This window comes from Dermacentor silvarum, chromosome 4, assembly GCF_013339745.2.
Source record: "Dermacentor silvarum isolate Dsil-2018 chromosome 4, BIME_Dsil_1.4, whole genome shotgun sequence".
NCBI lineage: Eukaryota > Metazoa > Arthropoda > Arachnida > Ixodida > Ixodidae > Dermacentor > Dermacentor silvarum.
In genome coordinates, this window is record NC_051157.2 from 104,575,588 (window position 1) to 104,593,471 (window position 17,884).

The 17,884-nt window shown below is 50.1% G+C and overlaps 1 protein-coding gene across 1 annotated transcript in view; it reads left to right on the top strand.

Moving 5' to 3' along the window:
• Positions 1–17,884, top strand: part of LOC119448807 (solute carrier organic anion transporter family member 4A1-like) — a 154,771-nt gene that overhangs the window by 23,448 nt on the left and 113,439 nt on the right. The window contains exon 5 of the mRNA XM_049665893.1: positions 11,284–11,373. Coding sequence (XP_049521850.1) covers positions 11,284–11,373 — 90 coding nt within the window. The remainder of the gene's footprint in view (positions 1–11,283; positions 11,374–17,884) is intronic.

Below are 17,884 nucleotides of genomic sequence, written 5' to 3' on the forward strand. Positions count from 1 at the left end.
TATATATTTGTGAGCATTATATTACCCCTTCATCTTCTTCATCTGTATATGCTCATCATCATGGCCAGCGTCATTCGCTTCAGCGCGCGGCCTGCATAATAAACCGTCGAGGTTGAACAGCTGTCTCGCAAGTGGTGGAGAGTGCTCTCGATCCCTTGGTCCTCTACGACTTCGAGTTTCCCTGGAGCTTCGTTCCGGTCGCCGCTTGCCCCGCCTTTCCGCCACCATGCCCCAAGAAGATCCACCAGGAGCCCCCAGCGTCACCGTCTCTGCCCCACCGGCCGTTCCTTCATGGACCGTCAGCACGCGGCAGCGCGATCCCACCATGTTCGCTGGCCTTCCTAGTGAGGACAATGACGACTGGCTGGACAATTATGACCGAGTGAGTCTAACCGGTGGGATGATTCTCACAAGCTTCGGAGCGTCGCATTCTACCTCACTGACGTTGCCAGGACTTGGTTTCTTAACCATGAGCGCTCCTTCCCTGACTGGGCGGCTTTCAGACACCAGCTTCGGCAAATTTTCAGCGCCCCCAACGTCCGCTCTAAGGTAGCCAAGAAAAAGCTTGAAGCACGCATGCAATTTCCCGGGGAAACATACACCTCTTATATCGAGGACGTCCTCGCCCTTTGTCGCCGGGTTGACGCAGCCATGACTGAATCAGATCGTGTTCGTCATATCCTCAAGGGCATTGCCCACGTCGCGTTCAACGCACTGGCCATCAAGAATCCAAATACCGTTAACGATGTTATCGCGACTTGCCAGCATCTGGACGCCCTGCAGGCCATCCGTTTACAACCTGTCGCCTGTGACACGCCTCCTTCCTCCGATACGGACCTGCGTGTCCTGATTCGGACTCTCATACGCGAGGAGCTCCAAGTGTACGGCCTGCGCAGTCCTCCCGTTCTTCAGCCGCAACCTTCGGTTCCTGGCCTGCGCGACATCATCAAAGAGGAACTGTCCTCCATGACCTGCACTGTGGGCTGTGTCCCTCCTTCGCCGGCGCCCTCGTATGCTCAGGTTGCGGCTATGCCACCAGCGTTCGTTCAGACAACGCCTCCTGCTCCTGCTACCCCCAACCATCTGGCGACTCTGGCACCTCGTGCACCTGCCACAGCATATTACCCTACCCGGCCTTCGCCCCGCCCAATTTGTTATTACTGCGGTATTCGCGGGCAAATATCGCGCTTTTGTCGCAGACGACAACAGGACGAACACCGTGGTTACGATGTTTACGAGCGAGACCCATTGCCTCTTCCAAGTCCCTACCAGCGCCGGCTTTCCCAACGCTCACTTACTCCGCCTCCAAATCCCGAAGAGCCTCGCAACTACCGTCCAGGGCGCCGCCGCTCGCCTTCCCCTCTCCGACGCTCGACATCACCTCTGCTACCGGCCTCCCGCACTCCTGACTACCGATCGGAAAACTAGATGGTGCAGTTTTTGGAGGGAAAGCTGTATGGCCCGCACAGACTACAATTCCTCCAGTGTGCCCGGCCAATACTTTATTAGTGTGTGTAGAAGGTGTACCCGTTCCTGCATTGATTGATACGGGCGCAGCTATTTCTGTTATTCACGCTGACTTGTGCTCTCGTCTACGCAAGGTTACTACACCTTACAATGGAGCTATTCTACATGGCGCAAATAATGTTGTGATTCGGCCATCGGCGCAATGCACAGTTCGAGTTTCGATTGACGGGATTCGCCACCATATTCAGTTCGCAGTGTTGACTTCCTGTGCTCACATGCTCATACTAGGGTGGGACTTTCTCTCTTCCGCGTCCGCTTTTATTTCGTGCCGTCAACGCCTCGTTAACTTGACCGAGACCAAACAATTCCGACGACGTGCCTGACCCGCGCCTTCACTTACGAACTGCTGACGATTGTATGGTGCCTCCTGGCCGCGAACAACTTCTTGTGGTTAACTCTGACATCGCCGATGGTGACGTTTTAGTTGTACCATCAGCTCGTTGCCTATCCAAAGGGATTGCTCTGGCACTTAGCCTTGTTCGCTTCACCAACGGTACGGCCACTTTGGCTGTACTCAACACAACCACTGAGCCAGTACTTCTTCCTAAAGGCGCTGTTGTCATTTGCGTCTTGGACACTCAGCCTGTCTGTGTGCTTACCTCGACTACTGCTGTTTCACGGGCACCTACCGCTATAGAGCCAGCCCCGGCTTCTGTTCTCGCTAGTGCAATCAGCACTGATCTAACGCCACATCAGACAGAAGAGTTACTGGCGTTGTTATCCAAGCATAAAGACTCCTTCGACGTGCACTCTCCTCTTCTGGGACAGACTTCTGCAACGGCTCATCGCATACACACAGATGGAACTTCCATCGTGCGCCGGCGGCCATATCGTGTTTCTTCCGCCGAACGCCAGATCATCGATACCCACGTTGCCGACATGCTGAAACGAAGCATCATCCGCCCTTCCTCGAGCCCTTGGTCGTCACCTGTCGTTTTGGTGCGTAAGAAAGACGGCTCAGTGCGATTTTGCGTAGACTACCGTGCCTTGAACAAAATAACCCGCAAAGATGTATATCCACTTCCCCGAATCGATGATGCGTTAGATTCATTACAAGGCGCGGAGTACTTCACCAGCCTTGATCTACGCTCCGGATACTGGCAGATCCCCATGCACGAAGAAGACAAGGAAAAAACTGCCTTTGCCACTCCCGGTCGACTTTACGAATTTAACGTAATGCATTTCGGCCTGTGTAATGCTCCCGCCACATTTGAGCGGATGATTGACACCGTACTACGGGGCCTAAAGTGGAAGACTTGCTTATGCTACCTTGACGACATCGTCATATTTTCGTCGACCTTCCATCAGCACTTGCAGCGCCTCGACGAAGTCTTGACATGCCTCTCTGCTGCTGGCCTTCAGCTAAATACAAAAAAGTGCCACTTCGCCAGCAAAACCATAAAAGTACTCGGACACCTTGTCAGCAAGGAGGGCATTCGACCTGACCCCGATAAGATTACCGCTGTCCTGCGCTTCCCCAGGCCTCAACGCGCCAAAGACTTGCGTAGCTGCTTTGGCCTAGCCTCGTATTTCCGGCGCTTCACACGTAACTTTGCCACCATTGCGGCGCCGCTCCATCAACTACTTCCTTCTGGAGCTCCCTATGTATGGTCGGACGAATGCCAAACTGCTTTTGACGCCCTCAAGCGTGCCCTCACGTCCGAACCTGTGCTTTGTCATTTCGACAACACCACACCCACTCTTCTACATGCTGACGCCAGCGGCCATGGTATCGGCGCTGTTCTTCTGCAACGTCAGCAAACTTCCGAAGAACGTGTGGTCGCATACGCAAGTCGCACGATAACACCTGCAGAGAAAAATTATACGATTACCGAGCAAGAGTGTCTTGCCGTTGTTTGGTCCGTCCAAAAATTCCGGTATTATCTGCACGGCCACCACTTTACGGTCGTTACTGATCACCACGCCTTGTGCTGGTTGGCGACGGTAAAAAATTTAACGGGCCGTCTCGGCCGTTGGATACTTCGTTTACAAGAATACGACTTCGACGTCACCTACAAGTCTGGAAAGAAACACCAGGATGCCGATGCTCTCTCTCGTTGTCCCCTACCACCGTCTTCAAACACTGCCTGCTTACCACCTTCCGTGAGCAACCCGCCGGACGTCTCTCCTGCATTTCCTTCACTCGCAGCTCTCGACTGGCTCCCACCTAGCCATTCTCATACGTTTGCAACTTGCCAACGTAGTGACCCCTACTGCCACTCCGTTATGAAACGTATTCGGGGATCCTCTCGCACACCTAACGCTCGACTCCGTCGGCAGTTGAAGAACCACAAGATTCAAAATTCGGTGCTATACCGGAACGTGTTTCATGCCGAAGGACACCGTGGGTCCCTGTAGTTCCCCGATCACTTCGGACCCAGATACTGGAGACCTTTCATGACGATCCCACTGCCGGTCACTTTGGTTTTCATAAAACCTATGAGCGAATTCGCCGCCGCTTCCCTTGGCCTGGACTTGCAACAAGCGTAGCAAAATACGTGGCTTCCTGTTCGATCTGCCAACACCGCAAACGACTGACCTCACCTCCGGCTGGACTGCTACAACCTGTCCCGTGTCCTGAAGCTCCTTTCGCAGTAGTTGGTATCGACTTGTATGGCCCACTACCCTTATCGGCTGGCGGTAAACGATGGATTGTCACAGCTGTAGACCACTTGGCACGGTACGCTGAAACAGCCGCACTACCTTCCGGTTCCGCAGCGGAGGTTGCATCCTTTTTCTTGGAAACCATCTTTTTACGACACGGAGCCCCACGTATTCTTTTGAGTGACCGCGGCAGGACCTTTCTGTCTAAATTTCTCGACGATGTTCTCCGTGCGTCCAATACCATCCATAAAACGACTTCCAGCTACCACCCTCAAACTAATGGCCTCACAGAGCGCTTTCATCGTACGCTGTCCGACATGATTTCAATGTACATCAACCCTGATCACACCAATTGGGATGTTATTCTCCCATTCGTCACCTTCGCTTACAACACGGCCGTCCAACGCACAACGGGGTACTCGCCCTTTTTCCTTGTGTATGGTCGTCAACCAATCACTGTCCTCGACGTCTCTTTCTTTGACGTCCGCGTGCCATCGTCCACATCAACGTGTGAGCAATTTGTTTCGCGAATTACCCAGTGTCGCCAACACGCCCGCCTCAACACCGACACCAGTCAACAAGACCGCAAAACTCGCTATGATGCGTCCCACCGTGTCGTTTCCTTCCAGCCTGGAGACGAAGTGTTGCTGTGGACTCCAGTTCGCGTTCCTGGTTTATGCGAGAAATTTCAGTCCCGTTTTGTCGGGCCTTACACAGTTCAGGAACAGACTTCGCCAGTTAACTATCGTGTCGCGCCCGTTGTTACGCCTTTGGACGGCCGCTGCCGTACCACAGAGATTGTGCATGTTTCACGTTTAAAGCCTTTCATACGGCGTTCGCCGCTATAGCCGGCGGCCAGGTTGGCCGCTTCCATGCGCGGGGGTAATTGTGTGAGGCTGTGAGCATTATATTACCCCTTCATCTTCTTCATCTGTATATACTCATCATCATGGCCAGCGTCATTCGCTTCAGCGCGCGGCCTGCATAATAAACCGTCGAGGTTGAACAGCTGTCTCGCAATACATATATATATATATATATATATATATATATATAAGTAACTGGATTTTTCAATGGGCCAAGCGTATTTAGGAAAATCAGAAGCACAACTTCGCGGTTATCTTAGGTTTATTATTTTCCCAACAGTTTCGGTCGGTGGACCGACCTTTTTCAAGGGATACAGGAAAATCTTGCAACAGTCTTTTTATATCTTCAGGTAGAGAAAGAAGGCGCCAAAAAAAGGTGAGAAAGGAGAGATAGCGAGATATATAACAAAGTTGAACATGAAAAAAAAAAAAGGTTGGAGAGTTAAAGGAAAGACCCCAAGACCTGGTCGTGCCAGACAAAGCAGAGGGCAAGGTCGCTGTTAAGCCTGTTTCACATGCACAATTGACGGACACGCCTGTCATGTTAAGTTGAACATGCAAAAAAAAAGGTTGGAGAGTTAAAGGAAAGACCCCAAGACCTGGTCGTGCCAGACAAAGCAGAGGGCAAGGTCGCTGTTAAGCCTGTTTCACATGCACAATTGACGGACACGCCTGTCATGTTAAGTTGAACATGCAAAAAAAAGGAGGGAGAGTTAAAGGAAAGACACCAAGACCTGGTCGTGCCAGACGAAGCAAAGGGCAAGGTCGCTGTTAAGCCTGTTTCACATGCACAATTGACGGACACGCCTGTCATGTTAAGTTGAACATGCAAAAAAAAAAAAAGAAGAGGGGGAGTTAAAGGAAAGACACCAAGACCTGGTCGTGCCAGACGAAGCAAAGGGCAAGGTCGCTGTTCAGCTGTTAAGCGTCTTACACATGCACAATTGACGGACACGCCTGTCATGTTAAGTTGAGCATGCAAAAAAAAAAGAGGGGGAGTTAAAGGAAAGACCCCAAGACCTGGTCGTGCCAGACAAAGCAGAGGGCATGGTCGCTGTTAAGCCTGTTTCACATGCACAATTGACGGACACGCCTGTCATGTTAAGTTGAACATGCAAAAAAAAGAAGAGGGGGAGTTAAAGGAAAGACACCAAGACCTGGTCGTGCCAGACGAAGCAAAGGGCAAGGTCGCTGTTCAGCTGTTAAGCGTCTTACACATACACAATTGACGGACACGCCTGTCATGTTAAGTTGAGCATGCAAAAAAAAAAGAAGAGGGGGAGTTAAAGGAAAGACACCAAGACCTGGTCGTGCCAGACGAAGCAAAGGGCAAGGTCGCTGTTCAGCTGTTAAGCGTCTTACACATACACAATTGACGGACACGCCTGTCATGTTAAGTTGAACATGCAAAAAAAAGGAGGGAGAGTTAAAGGAAAGACACCAAGACCTGGTCGTGCCAGACGAAGCAAAGGGCAAGGTCGCTGTTAAGCCTGTTTCACATGCACAATTGACGGACACGCCTGTCATGTTAAGTTGAACATGCAAAAAAAAAAGAGGGGGAGTTAAAGGAAAGACACCAAGACCTGGTCGTGCCAGACGAAGCAAAGGGCAAGGTCGCTGTTCAGCTGTTAAGCGTCTTACACATGCACAATTGACGGACACGCCTGTCATGTTAAGTTGAGCATGCAAAAAAAAAGAGGGGGAGTTAAAGGAAAGACCCCAAGACCTGGTCGTGCCAGACAAAGCAGAGGGCATGGTCGCTGTTAAGCCTGTTTCACATGCACAATTGACGGACACGCCTGTCATGTTAAGTTGAACATGCAAAAAAAAAAAGAAGAGGGGGAGTTAAAGGAAAGACACCAAGACCTGGTCGTGCCAGACGAAGCAAAGGGCAAGGTCGCTGTTCAGCTGTTAAGCGTCTTACACATACACAATTGACGGACACGCCTGTCATGTTAAGTTGAGCATGCAAAAAAAAAAGAAGAGGGGGAGTTAAAGGAAAGACCCCAAGACCTGGTCGTGCCAGACAAAGCAGAAGGCAAGGTCGCTGTTAAGCCTGTTTCACATGCACAATTGAGGGACACGCCTGTCATGTTAAGTTGAACATGCAAAAAAAAAAAGAAGAGGAGGAGTTAAAGGAAAGACCCCAAGACCTGGTCGTGCCAGACAAAGCAGAGGGCAAGGTTGCTGTTAAGCCTGTTTCACATGCACAATTGACGGACACGCCTGTCATGTTAAGTTGAACATGCAAAAAAAAAAGGTTGGAGAGTTAAAGGAAAGACCCCAAGACCTGGTCGTGCCAGACAAAGCAGAGGGCAAGGTCGCTGTTAAGCCTGTTTCACATGCACAATTGACGGACACGCCTGTCATGTTAAGTTGAACATGCAAAAAAAAAAAAAAGGTTGGAGAGTTAAAGGAAAGACCCCAAGACCTGGTCGTGCCAGACAAAGCAGAGGGCAAGGTCGCTGTTAAGCCTGTTTCACATGCACAATTGACGGACACGCCTGTCATGTTAAGTTGAACATGCAAAAAAAAAAGAAGAGGGGGAGTTAAAGGAAAGACACCAAGACCTGGTCGTGCCAGACGAAGCAAAGGGCAAGGTCGCTGTTCAGCTGTTAAGCGTCTTACACATGCACAATTGACGGACACGCCTGTCATGTTAAGTTGAGCATGCAAAAAAAAGAGGGAGAGTTAAAGGAAAGAGAGTTAAAGGAAAGACACCAAGACCTGGTCGTGCCAGACAAAGTAAAGGGCGAAAGACGAGAAACACGAAAGAAGAAGAAAGATTTTCCTGTATCCCTTGAAAAAGGTCGGTCCACCGACCGAAACTGTTGGGAAAATAATAAACCTAAGATAACCGCGAAGTTGTGCTTCTGATTTTCCTATATATATATATATATATATATATATATATATAATGATCGAGAAGAAAGCGAACTGAGGGGCCTGATTTTTATTAATCGTATAAAAGTGAATAAGTTGAAAAGGGAAGGCGAACCATCAATTGCGGTAGCAAATTAGTAGAGAGCTATACGGAGTAAGGATACTAGTTTTATATGGCTGTATAAACTTGGACATACAGCAGCACCAGCAACTCGCAGAACTGTTGTCGACGCCGTCGGCGTTTTTCCCGCGTTCGCACCAAACGCGCGCGGCGTTGGTGACTGTTGCCGGTGCCTCTGGGGGCGGCTTGGAGGTTTTCGATGAGATAATGAAGAACGGGACACTTGTCGAGCAGCGTCGGAAGTCTTTATCACCTTCTCGCCTCGCAAAGTTTTTATACAAATACGCATTTGATGCCGCAGGTAAACGTTGCCTCCCCTCCCTTCCTCCTGTCCCCCCCACAGGCTTTCGCGCGACGGAACAAGTCGCGTTTGCTCTCCGCCGTGCGTTCGCTCCCAGTCAAAGCGCGCGTCCCTCGCGCGCTTTCGCACGCACTGCATACGGCACGCGGCGACGATTTCATCGCCGTTGGACGCTATACGGAAACTTACGGCGATGGCGACGACGACGCGGACGGCAGAAATCCGCTTGAAGTGTCCATATAATTGCTATCGCAATAATAGGTCTTTACCTCACACCCTTAACCCTTTTTGGGTGTAAGGGTCTAAGTTGAAATTTCATTTTCCTTTCCATTAATGTATGTCTTAAAGTCGCTTAGTAGCTAGGTACCAGTAATTTCCCTCATGTTGTCCTTGGAGTCGTTTGTTAGCTGCTTAGGATATATATATATATATATATATATATATATATATATATATATATATTAAAATGGGGGTGTTGGTCTTCAATCAGGCCTGGACGTGGCGTTGTAGAAGGCTATTGGAAAGGCAGGTCTGGTTACTGGCGAGCGCGAGCTAGAGCGTCAACAACCACCACTCATCGTCGTTGTCTTTTCCCAGACATCAAAGCGCGGTCATTTGCCTTCAGTACAATTACCCCCCGCGGAAGAAGGAGCCATCCTGGCTACCTAGGGGCAAGAAAACACAGGGGGATCGTAGCACTGCTTGAGTCGAGACACGTGAACAATTTCTTGACCGCGACGACGATGGTCAGAAGACGGTTCTAACGGCTCGATGAGGTAGTTCACCGGAGACGTTTGGTAAAGTACACGATATGGACCCTGGTACTTGGAGACCAGCTTCGTGGAAAGGCCAGCTAGGTGTAGTGGACGGGACGCGTAGACAGACTAGCGAGCCAGGAGAATAGCACGTAGTCGTAGCGGATGCATCGTGGTGTTGCTTCTGTGGCCACTGGTCTTGTGATGTGAATGAACGTGCAAGTTGGCGGAATTCTTCAGCGTATATAGCTGCTTGAGATAGAGTTGAGGATTTTGAGGCGTCGGGCCGGTATAACAGAATAGTGTTCATGGTGCAAGAAGGTTGCGTCCATGAAGGAGAAAGAAAGGGGAGAATCCAGTTGTGCTTTCAACGGCGGTGTTGTAAGCGAATTTAACAAAAGGTAGCACTCGGTCCCAATTGGAGTGGTCTGACGAGACGTACAAAGCGAGCATGTCGCCCAGGGTTCGGTTAAAACGTTCTGTCATCCCATTCATCTGTGGATGATAGGCACTGGTGGTTCGGTGAACGACGTGGCATTCACGAAGCAATGCTTCGATGACGTTGGAGAGGAACACACGACCACGGTCACTCAGCAACTCTCGAGGATCTCCATGACGAAGGACGAGATTGTGAAGAATGAAAGTGGCAACGTCTTTTGCTGTGGACGACGGGAGAGGTGAAGTTTCGGCATACAGTGTGAGGTGATCGACGGCAACGATTATCCAACGGTTACCGTCTGGTGTACTGGGAAGGGGACCGTAGATGTCGATGCCGACTCGGTCAAATGGTCGGGCGGGGCATGGCAGAGGTAATAAGGTGCCGGCGTCGTGTTGAGGAGGAGTCTTGCGTCGCTGGCACGTGGAACGTGGAACATATATATTGGTGGTAAACTTGGCATAGCAGTCAGCGATCCTCTTTTTTCCAGAAGCGAGCCGACCAACTGGAAGTTCATTGCCCCGGTTCTGAAGGAGCCAAAGGATTCCCTCAATGTCAATCTTTTCATTGTTGTGCTTGGGTTCCATGAGTCCTATGCTGATATTAAGGTGGTTTCGGCCGCTTCCATGGCAACCATTTCCCATGTGGCTCTCCAAATGTACCTATTGAGGTGGGGCCGCATTTGCATTGGGGACAAACAACCCTTCAGAAGCGTTGAGGTCTCCTAATGGCCGAGCACCAAACCAGGAGCGCGCTTGTACCTATTTTACCGGTAGGTACGCGGCGGCAGCACTTGCCTCCCACCGCCGTGGCGGCTGCTCTTTCCGCAGAGCGCAGCCGTGGCCTAGTTGTAGAGAACACTCCTCCGCTGCGGTAGGTGGTGGGTTCGATTCCCACCGCTGCCAGGCACCCACTGGCTCAAATGGGCACAAATGTACCCTGGCCTGGCGTTTGGCTTACGCCTGGAAAACGAGCCTGGAGTGGCTATACGCCTGGAAAACGAGCCTGGGCCCTAAATTCCCGTTGAAACCCTCGTGAGCACAAAAAGAGTTTTGAGCCGCTCCCATGGCGACCACTTCCAATCTGGCGCCCTAAATGCACCTATAGAGATGGAGGCGCCTTCGGGTTGGGGACAAACACCCCTTTCCAAGCGTTTATGTCCCATAATTACCGAGAACCAGGCCGGTAGCGCGCTTGTACTGGTACGTACGTGACGGCAGCACTTGCCTACCACAGCCACGGCGGATGCTCTTCAAAAACGCCGCCTGTGGTTGGACAAGAGGCGCCCAGAGACAACGTGAAATCTCTACTGGGCCCCCTTTCTAGATATCAACCCCCACGAGAGCCGAGCACCAGGCCAGGGAACATCTCTACCCATTAGGAAAAAACAGCGGGATTCCGGCGGCACCGGGATTTGAACTCGGAACCTCCCGCACCTCAGGATGATCTACCACTAGGCCACCGCTGTGGATGCCTAGCGGTGGAGCATCCCGAGGTGCTCGGTCTGGAATGACCGAGGTACTGGTCATTGGGGAACCTCAACGTTCGGAAAGGGGTGTTTGGCCCCAACCCGAAGGCGTCCCCACCTCAATAGGTGCATATGGGGCGCCCTGTGGGAAATTGGGGAGAACGAATTTCCTAGTTTAACGTGCGAAGCAGTGCTCGATGTGCACGTCACTATAGTGTCATCACATCGCTCTACCTTTTTTTTCTCTTCTATAGCTGAGTGTCTTCATGGTATCTTCTCATGACTGCGTAAACATTCTTTTCATTTGATTGCCCGTTCACAGAAATGTACACCACGGGCCTCACCTCAATGCTGACCAAGTTCTTCGAGTCCCAGCTAGGGTTGCCATCTGCCAGGGTTGCCTACATGGTCGGTAAGTGAGTCACTCGTGCACATGTATTTCGCTTTCCTGTTTGGTTTGGTACATTGGAACACCCAATGCACTGTGGTGTACCCCTGCAATCGACGGACAGAAGCAGGAGCATGACGTTTCTGTGTTGGGTGATGCTCACCGTAGGAAGTACAAGAAGAGACGAGGACTGAACACATCGATAAAGGAAATCGATGGCTGCAGTACTTATACCGATGTTCACTTGGTCACGAGCAAACGATAAACCCTGTGGTTGCGACATGGCATCGCCTCGCATCAGCAAGAAGTTTGGCATTTATCTGTCTTCAACTTTTGTCTGCGCTCGTTGTATTTTCTTTTTTTAATACCAAACATGCTTTACCAGCATCGGCGGGGCAATTAAGTGTCACGACGAGGAACAGAGGAACATACTTCCCGAGTTAAACGAAATAAACTGCGCTAAAGGCTTCGGCAGGACCGAGAAGCATAATGACAGCAGACTTAGGGATCCGTTTCCTAAATCGCATGTCGCTTTTGAATACTTAAGGGATTTCACGGGAGACTCAACAGCATCACATTGGTAGAGTCTTTGCGGCGAGGCCAACGGCCGGGAGTTTGACCAAATGCAGAGCATTGCGGAACCGCTAGCGGGGTTAGCCTTTTACCGCGCACTAGACAATAGTGGGTTAGCGCCGCCAGTATTTCCCTAAGGAAAAACACCTAGCCGTAAGATAAACGGCCAGGTTGGTGGCGCCACCTGATGGCGTCGAGTTTAACTATAGTGGGCACATCGCTATTATAACTGTCACCAGGCATACTGCACTTACCTTCTGGTGCAAAGTGTCGACAGCGATGTCATGGTTAACATGCAGGCTTTCTCTAATTTTTTCTTTCAGCAAGAGCACCCGTGTGACACCAGAACTTTTCTAGCTGGTTGGGATTGGACAAAACATCCCTAGATATCGCTACTAGTGTTGCTATGGCACTGCACTGTTCTGGTAGCCCGTTTTTTTTTTGTAAACTTTAACAGTAGGAAATTTGTGCATGCCCAAAAGCTCCGTAATGTGATCCAGCAACGTACTGCCTTTTTTTGTCCACGCACCTCGCGTAGGGCCATCAGGTTTTGTTGACCGGAGCACGTCTTTCTATACAAGGAGGCTCATTCCAACGATCATTATATAGACCTTTTCATCGGGTGAGGAGGAAAGGGCGCGCGACGAGCCTTTTCTCCTCTTTGGCTTGTGCGAGACGGCGCGGCGCGGATTGAATGTGTTGCCGGTTGCGCGCTGCGGAGGTGCTGTAATGCAGTGATTTGGGCTTGTTGGTATGACATCGTGAGACTTATAGCGCATGAAAAAGACTTCCTTCGTCCTTGTCTTTTTCATGCGCTATAAGCCTCACGATTCGGAGATGTTTTGGCTAGTTTTGAGTGCGATTTACGGGATGTCAGTTCTTACGAGGTCGTCGAACAACCACTGTGTAGCCTTTAGGTGCAGCAGTAGCTATAGTATCTGGAAATTTCTCTTGGATGTTCAAAAGTGCGACGCGCATCATCAGCCGCGGTATGTGTATGTGTTGTGAACTAGGTTGGAGGTATCGGTTTTCACTCGACGAAGAATTGTAAAACATTTGCATCAGCCACCCACATCGTTCTCACGCATTTTAAGTCTAGTAGACTTCAAATCCCTATGTCTACGTTAGCCTCCTGCAAGAGGCCGAAGGCTTTGCTCCACACAGCGAGCACTGCGGTTGGCAAACCAACATGATACACACAACTGCTTCGTGCTTAGATCCGCATTGCCTTTTTTGCCCTGTAAGGCACAATAAACAAACGGGATCGCATAAGGAGAATCCAACAGCTATTTGTAAGGACACAATTTCCGTAACGTGGGTGAATGCGTCGTAAATGAATGAGCTTAGGAGACAGAAAAAAAAGTTCATATGTCCTCCTTTTGCGGCAAAATAAAGCAGAACACGGGATAACGACACAATAAGACTACGCATGGTCATGCTGCATGCTTGGATCACTTGGACCATATGCTATATAGAAGAAACAGATCTTTATCACAACATTTAGTACTGCCTCGGGCGCTCTCACAGTGTGCAGCTGGTCATTCGACCACTCGAAAAGTATGATTCACACTGTACGGTATGCTGTTACCATACCACAGCATACCACAGCATACAACACGGGCGTTCGCCCAAGTCAGCATGCCAACTGCCCATAGATGGCGGCGCCCATGGAAAAACGGTCTATAGCGTGCTTCACTATAGTGAAAGCAGGGAATAAAGAAATCAGTTTATTCTGTGCTCCACGAACCACGTTTTTTATCGCGCTGTGTGTTATCATGAAGCGATGAGCACTGCCGAGCCAATTTTCCAAACACTGAATACTTCGTATACGCAGTGGGTGACTGGCAGCGTCCTGGGTGTGCTTGCGCGTTGTGATTCGTACGTTCAGAAAAGTTCCCAGAAGCATAGTTCTTTTTATATGCTTTCTTTCAATTCGTTGAAGCAGTAGTTTTCGCCATGTTTGCGCATGGTCGTGCATGAATGAAAATGTTCGATTCTTGGTCATTATACGTCGAAAAGGCAGGCGCAGCCATAAACCGCTTCTAACTATACGAACCAACATTTTTTTTTTCATTGAGGAGCTAGACTGGAACAAAAGGCACCACGAAACAACAATGATTTTGACGCTCTGGCTATATTGACGCAAGACAAAAGCAGTCTAAATAACGCGCGCAGGTTCGTGCGCCCTCCAAGAGGATAACGGCGTATTAGAACCACAAAGACGAAGACGTAATGGCACGTGCATTTGCACGTGTGATTCGTACGTTCAGAAAAGTTCCCAGAAGCATAGTTCTTTTTATATGCTTTCTTTCAATTCGTTGAAGCAGTAGTTTTCGCCATGTTTGCGCATGGTCGTGCATGAATGAAAATGTTCGATTCTTGGTCATTATACGTCGAAAAGGCAGGCGCAGCCATAAACCGCTTCTAACTATACGAACCAACATTTTTTTTTTCATTGAGGAGCTAGACTGGAACAAAAGGCACCACGAAACAACAATGATTTTGACGCTCTGGCTATATTGACGCAAGACAAAAGCAGTCTAAATAACGCGCGCAGGTTCGTGCGCCCTCCAAGAGGATAACGGCGTATTAGAACCACAAAGACGAAGACGTAATGGCACGTGCATTTGCCGCACGCACTCGGATATATGGGACCATTGTCAGAAGAAGAGGAAGTGAGGCGCCACTCGAGAAAAATGCTTCTTGATCTCCTGCTTGGAACGCTACAGTTATCTAATTTATTTACTTGCCGGGCACAAGTTAGCCCAGAATAAATAGTTCTATCTCAGAATTCCTCGAACCATTCGTTACAATTCTGGTGGAGGCGCTGGGTATGATTCCCAGCCCCATTCGAGTTGAAGAAAATAGCCCGGAGCCACGCCAACTCGGACCCAAGGAGCTCACGCCTGTCCACCAGCGCACGAGCCGTCGCCTACGTGGTGAGCGACCCTAGTTTCCTCTTTTTCCGGAGCCAACTAGAGTTACAGCAGCGGCCAAAACCGAAATGACATCTCAGACCGCCTCAACCTGCATCGTCGTTGATGAGCCGATGACGCCCGAGCCTTTCCACGGCGACACTTTTTCTGACGCCGAGGACTGGTTAGAAGGCTTTGAGCGTGTGGCTGACTACAATGGATGCAACGAAGACCGGAAGCGCCGCAGCGTTTACTTCGTGTTGCAAGACTCTGCACGAACGTGGTTTAAAAATCACGAAGCAGCCCTCCGGTCGTGGGATGACTTCCGACGGGAGCACAGATCGCAAGGAAAGAGCTGAAGCCGCTTTGCAAGCAAGAAGTCAACGAAACAACGAAAGCGTGGCAATATATGTCGAAGATAAGTCCCGCTTATTTCGCCGGGCCGATCCGAGCATGAGCGAGGACAAGCTTCAGCATCTGATGCGCGGTGTGAAGCAGGAGCTTAATGCCGGTTTGGTTCGAAGCCCTCCACGCACCGTCACCGAATTCCGCGCCGAGGCGACAACTATGGAAAGGACACTCCAACAGCGAGCGAGGCTCTACAACCGCGATATGGATGTCGCATCTGTGGACGCCATATGAGCGGTGTTCGGGAACGGCGTCGATGTCTTACGAGACCTCGTGAGATCTGTGGTACGAGAAGAGCTCCAGAGGGAACAGCTGAACAATGGCCCTACAGCGGTCACTTCATTGGCAGAAGTGGTTCGTGAAGAAGTGAGACAAGCAGTCCGCGAACAGAACACACAAGCACAGCCACAAGCGTCGCCAATGGTACGGCCGACAGTATCGTACGCCGAGGTACTCAGAGGAACGCCTGGACGTACATTCGTCAATGGCACCTACCCATGTACCCGAACGTTAGTTCACGCCGTCTCCGCCTGAGACGAGATTCCGGAAGGCTGACATATGGCGCACTCCTGATAGAATCCCACTGTGCTACCACTGCGGCGAAGCTGGTCATCTCTACCGGGTGTGCGAGTACCGCAGAGCGGGACTTCGGGGTTTTTCCGTAAACGCGCCTTGCCCAAGAAACGGTGAACGCCCTTTTGAAATCCGGGAGTATTTGTCAACGCGCCAAAACCCTCATACTTCACAGCAACACCAACCTCGCTCGACAGTACCACTGCGGTATCGGCCACCGAGCCCGCGTCCATCCTCAAGCTCCCCGAGGCGACGTTCCCAAAGCCCGCGTCGGGAAAACTAATACCGGCGACCTGTGGAGGTAAGGCCGCTGTCGACGCAAGAACAGAGCCTCCAGCGCTGACTCCGAAATGTATCGACAGACGCGAGAGCAGTAGCGGGAACAGTGACGTTACTTCCGATTTGTGTGTGGTTATAGATGGCTACGAAATCACTGCTTTAGCAGACACAGGCGCTGACCACTCAGTTATGAACTTATGAATAAAGAACTTGCCAGAAGACTGAAGAAAGTGCTGCTGACTCCTTGGAGAGGACCGCAAGTTCGAACCACCGGAGGACACCTTATCGACCCGGTGTGCAAGTGCACTTTTAGAATTGGAATACGCGGCTTCACATACGTCACTACTTTCATTGTCCTGTCAGAATGCTCGAGGGATTTAATTATTGGAAGAGACTTTTTGCAGGCGAACGGTGCAGTAATCAACTTGCAGGAATCTTGTGTGTCGTTCTCAACGAAGCACGCCATCGCTACGTTCGAGTGTGAAAATCAATTCGATGCGCTCCAGATTATAGACGACGACGTCACGATACCCCAAGATCCAGCTTAACTGTCGCCGTAAGTAACGTATTCAGCGACTATGAAGGAATAGCAGACAGTATAACACTGGCCTCTTACTCGAAAAAGGGATCTGTATGGCCAGAGGTCTTGTTCGGCTGCGTGATGGGTGTTCGAATGTCTTTATCACTAATTTTGGAAATGAAGTCCAGCATGTTGCGAAGGGAACTGTCATTGCCCGCCTTAATGATAATGTCCAGATTATGGATTTGAACCCTTCCGAGGCTGTACCACTCGTCTGACAACGTAGACTCCATACTCGAATCCATCAACATCTAAGCAGGGTTATCACCGACCCAGAAGCAGCCAATAGAAAGCCTTGTACGAGAATTCGCGGCGTGTTTGTCAACGTCATCCAAATTCCAGAGAACATCCATCGCCAAACACCGTACCATTGTCAACGAATCTGTCAGGCCTATTTGCCAGCATCCCTACCGAGTGGCACCGAAGGAGAGAGAGGTCATCAGAAACCAAGTTGAAGAAATGCTGAAAGACGACGTAATTCAACCGTCGACCAGCCCGTGGGCTTCGCCTGTGGTGCTGATAAAGAAAAATGACCAGACCTTGCGCTTCTACGTGGATTACAGAAAGTTGAACGTCGTCACAAAGCGGGATGTTTATCCACTTCCGAGGATCGATGACACCCTTGATAGACTACGGGATGCGAAATTTTTTTTCGTCTCTCGACCTCAAAAGTGGATACTGGCAGATAGAAGTGCACGAAAGAGATCGTGAGAAGACAGCGTTCGTCACACCAGACGGGCTATACGAATTCAAGGTACTTCTTTTCGGCCCCTGTTCCGCACCTGCCACATTTCAGCGGATGATGGACAATGCACTATCCGGGTTGAAGTGGCAGTCCTGTCTTGTTTATCTTGATGATGTGATTTTTTCTACCACCTTTGATCAGCATGTGGAACTACTACGGACTGTGCTCAAAGCTATTAGTTCAGTAGGGCTTACGTTAAAGCCACAAAAAATGTCAATTCGGCTTCCATGAGCTCCTTTTCCTCGGCGATGTGATTAGTTCTGAAGGCATCCGTCCTGACCCTGAGAAGACCGCAGCAGTAGGAAAGTTTCCTAGACCAACGGATAAAAAGGCCGTTAGGCGATTTTTAGGACTTTGTACATATTACAGACGTTTCGTCAAAACTTTTTCGACTTCTTCGAAGATTGCCAAGCGTTGTTAACGCGATTGACGAAACAAAATGAACCTTTCATTTGGCTAAGT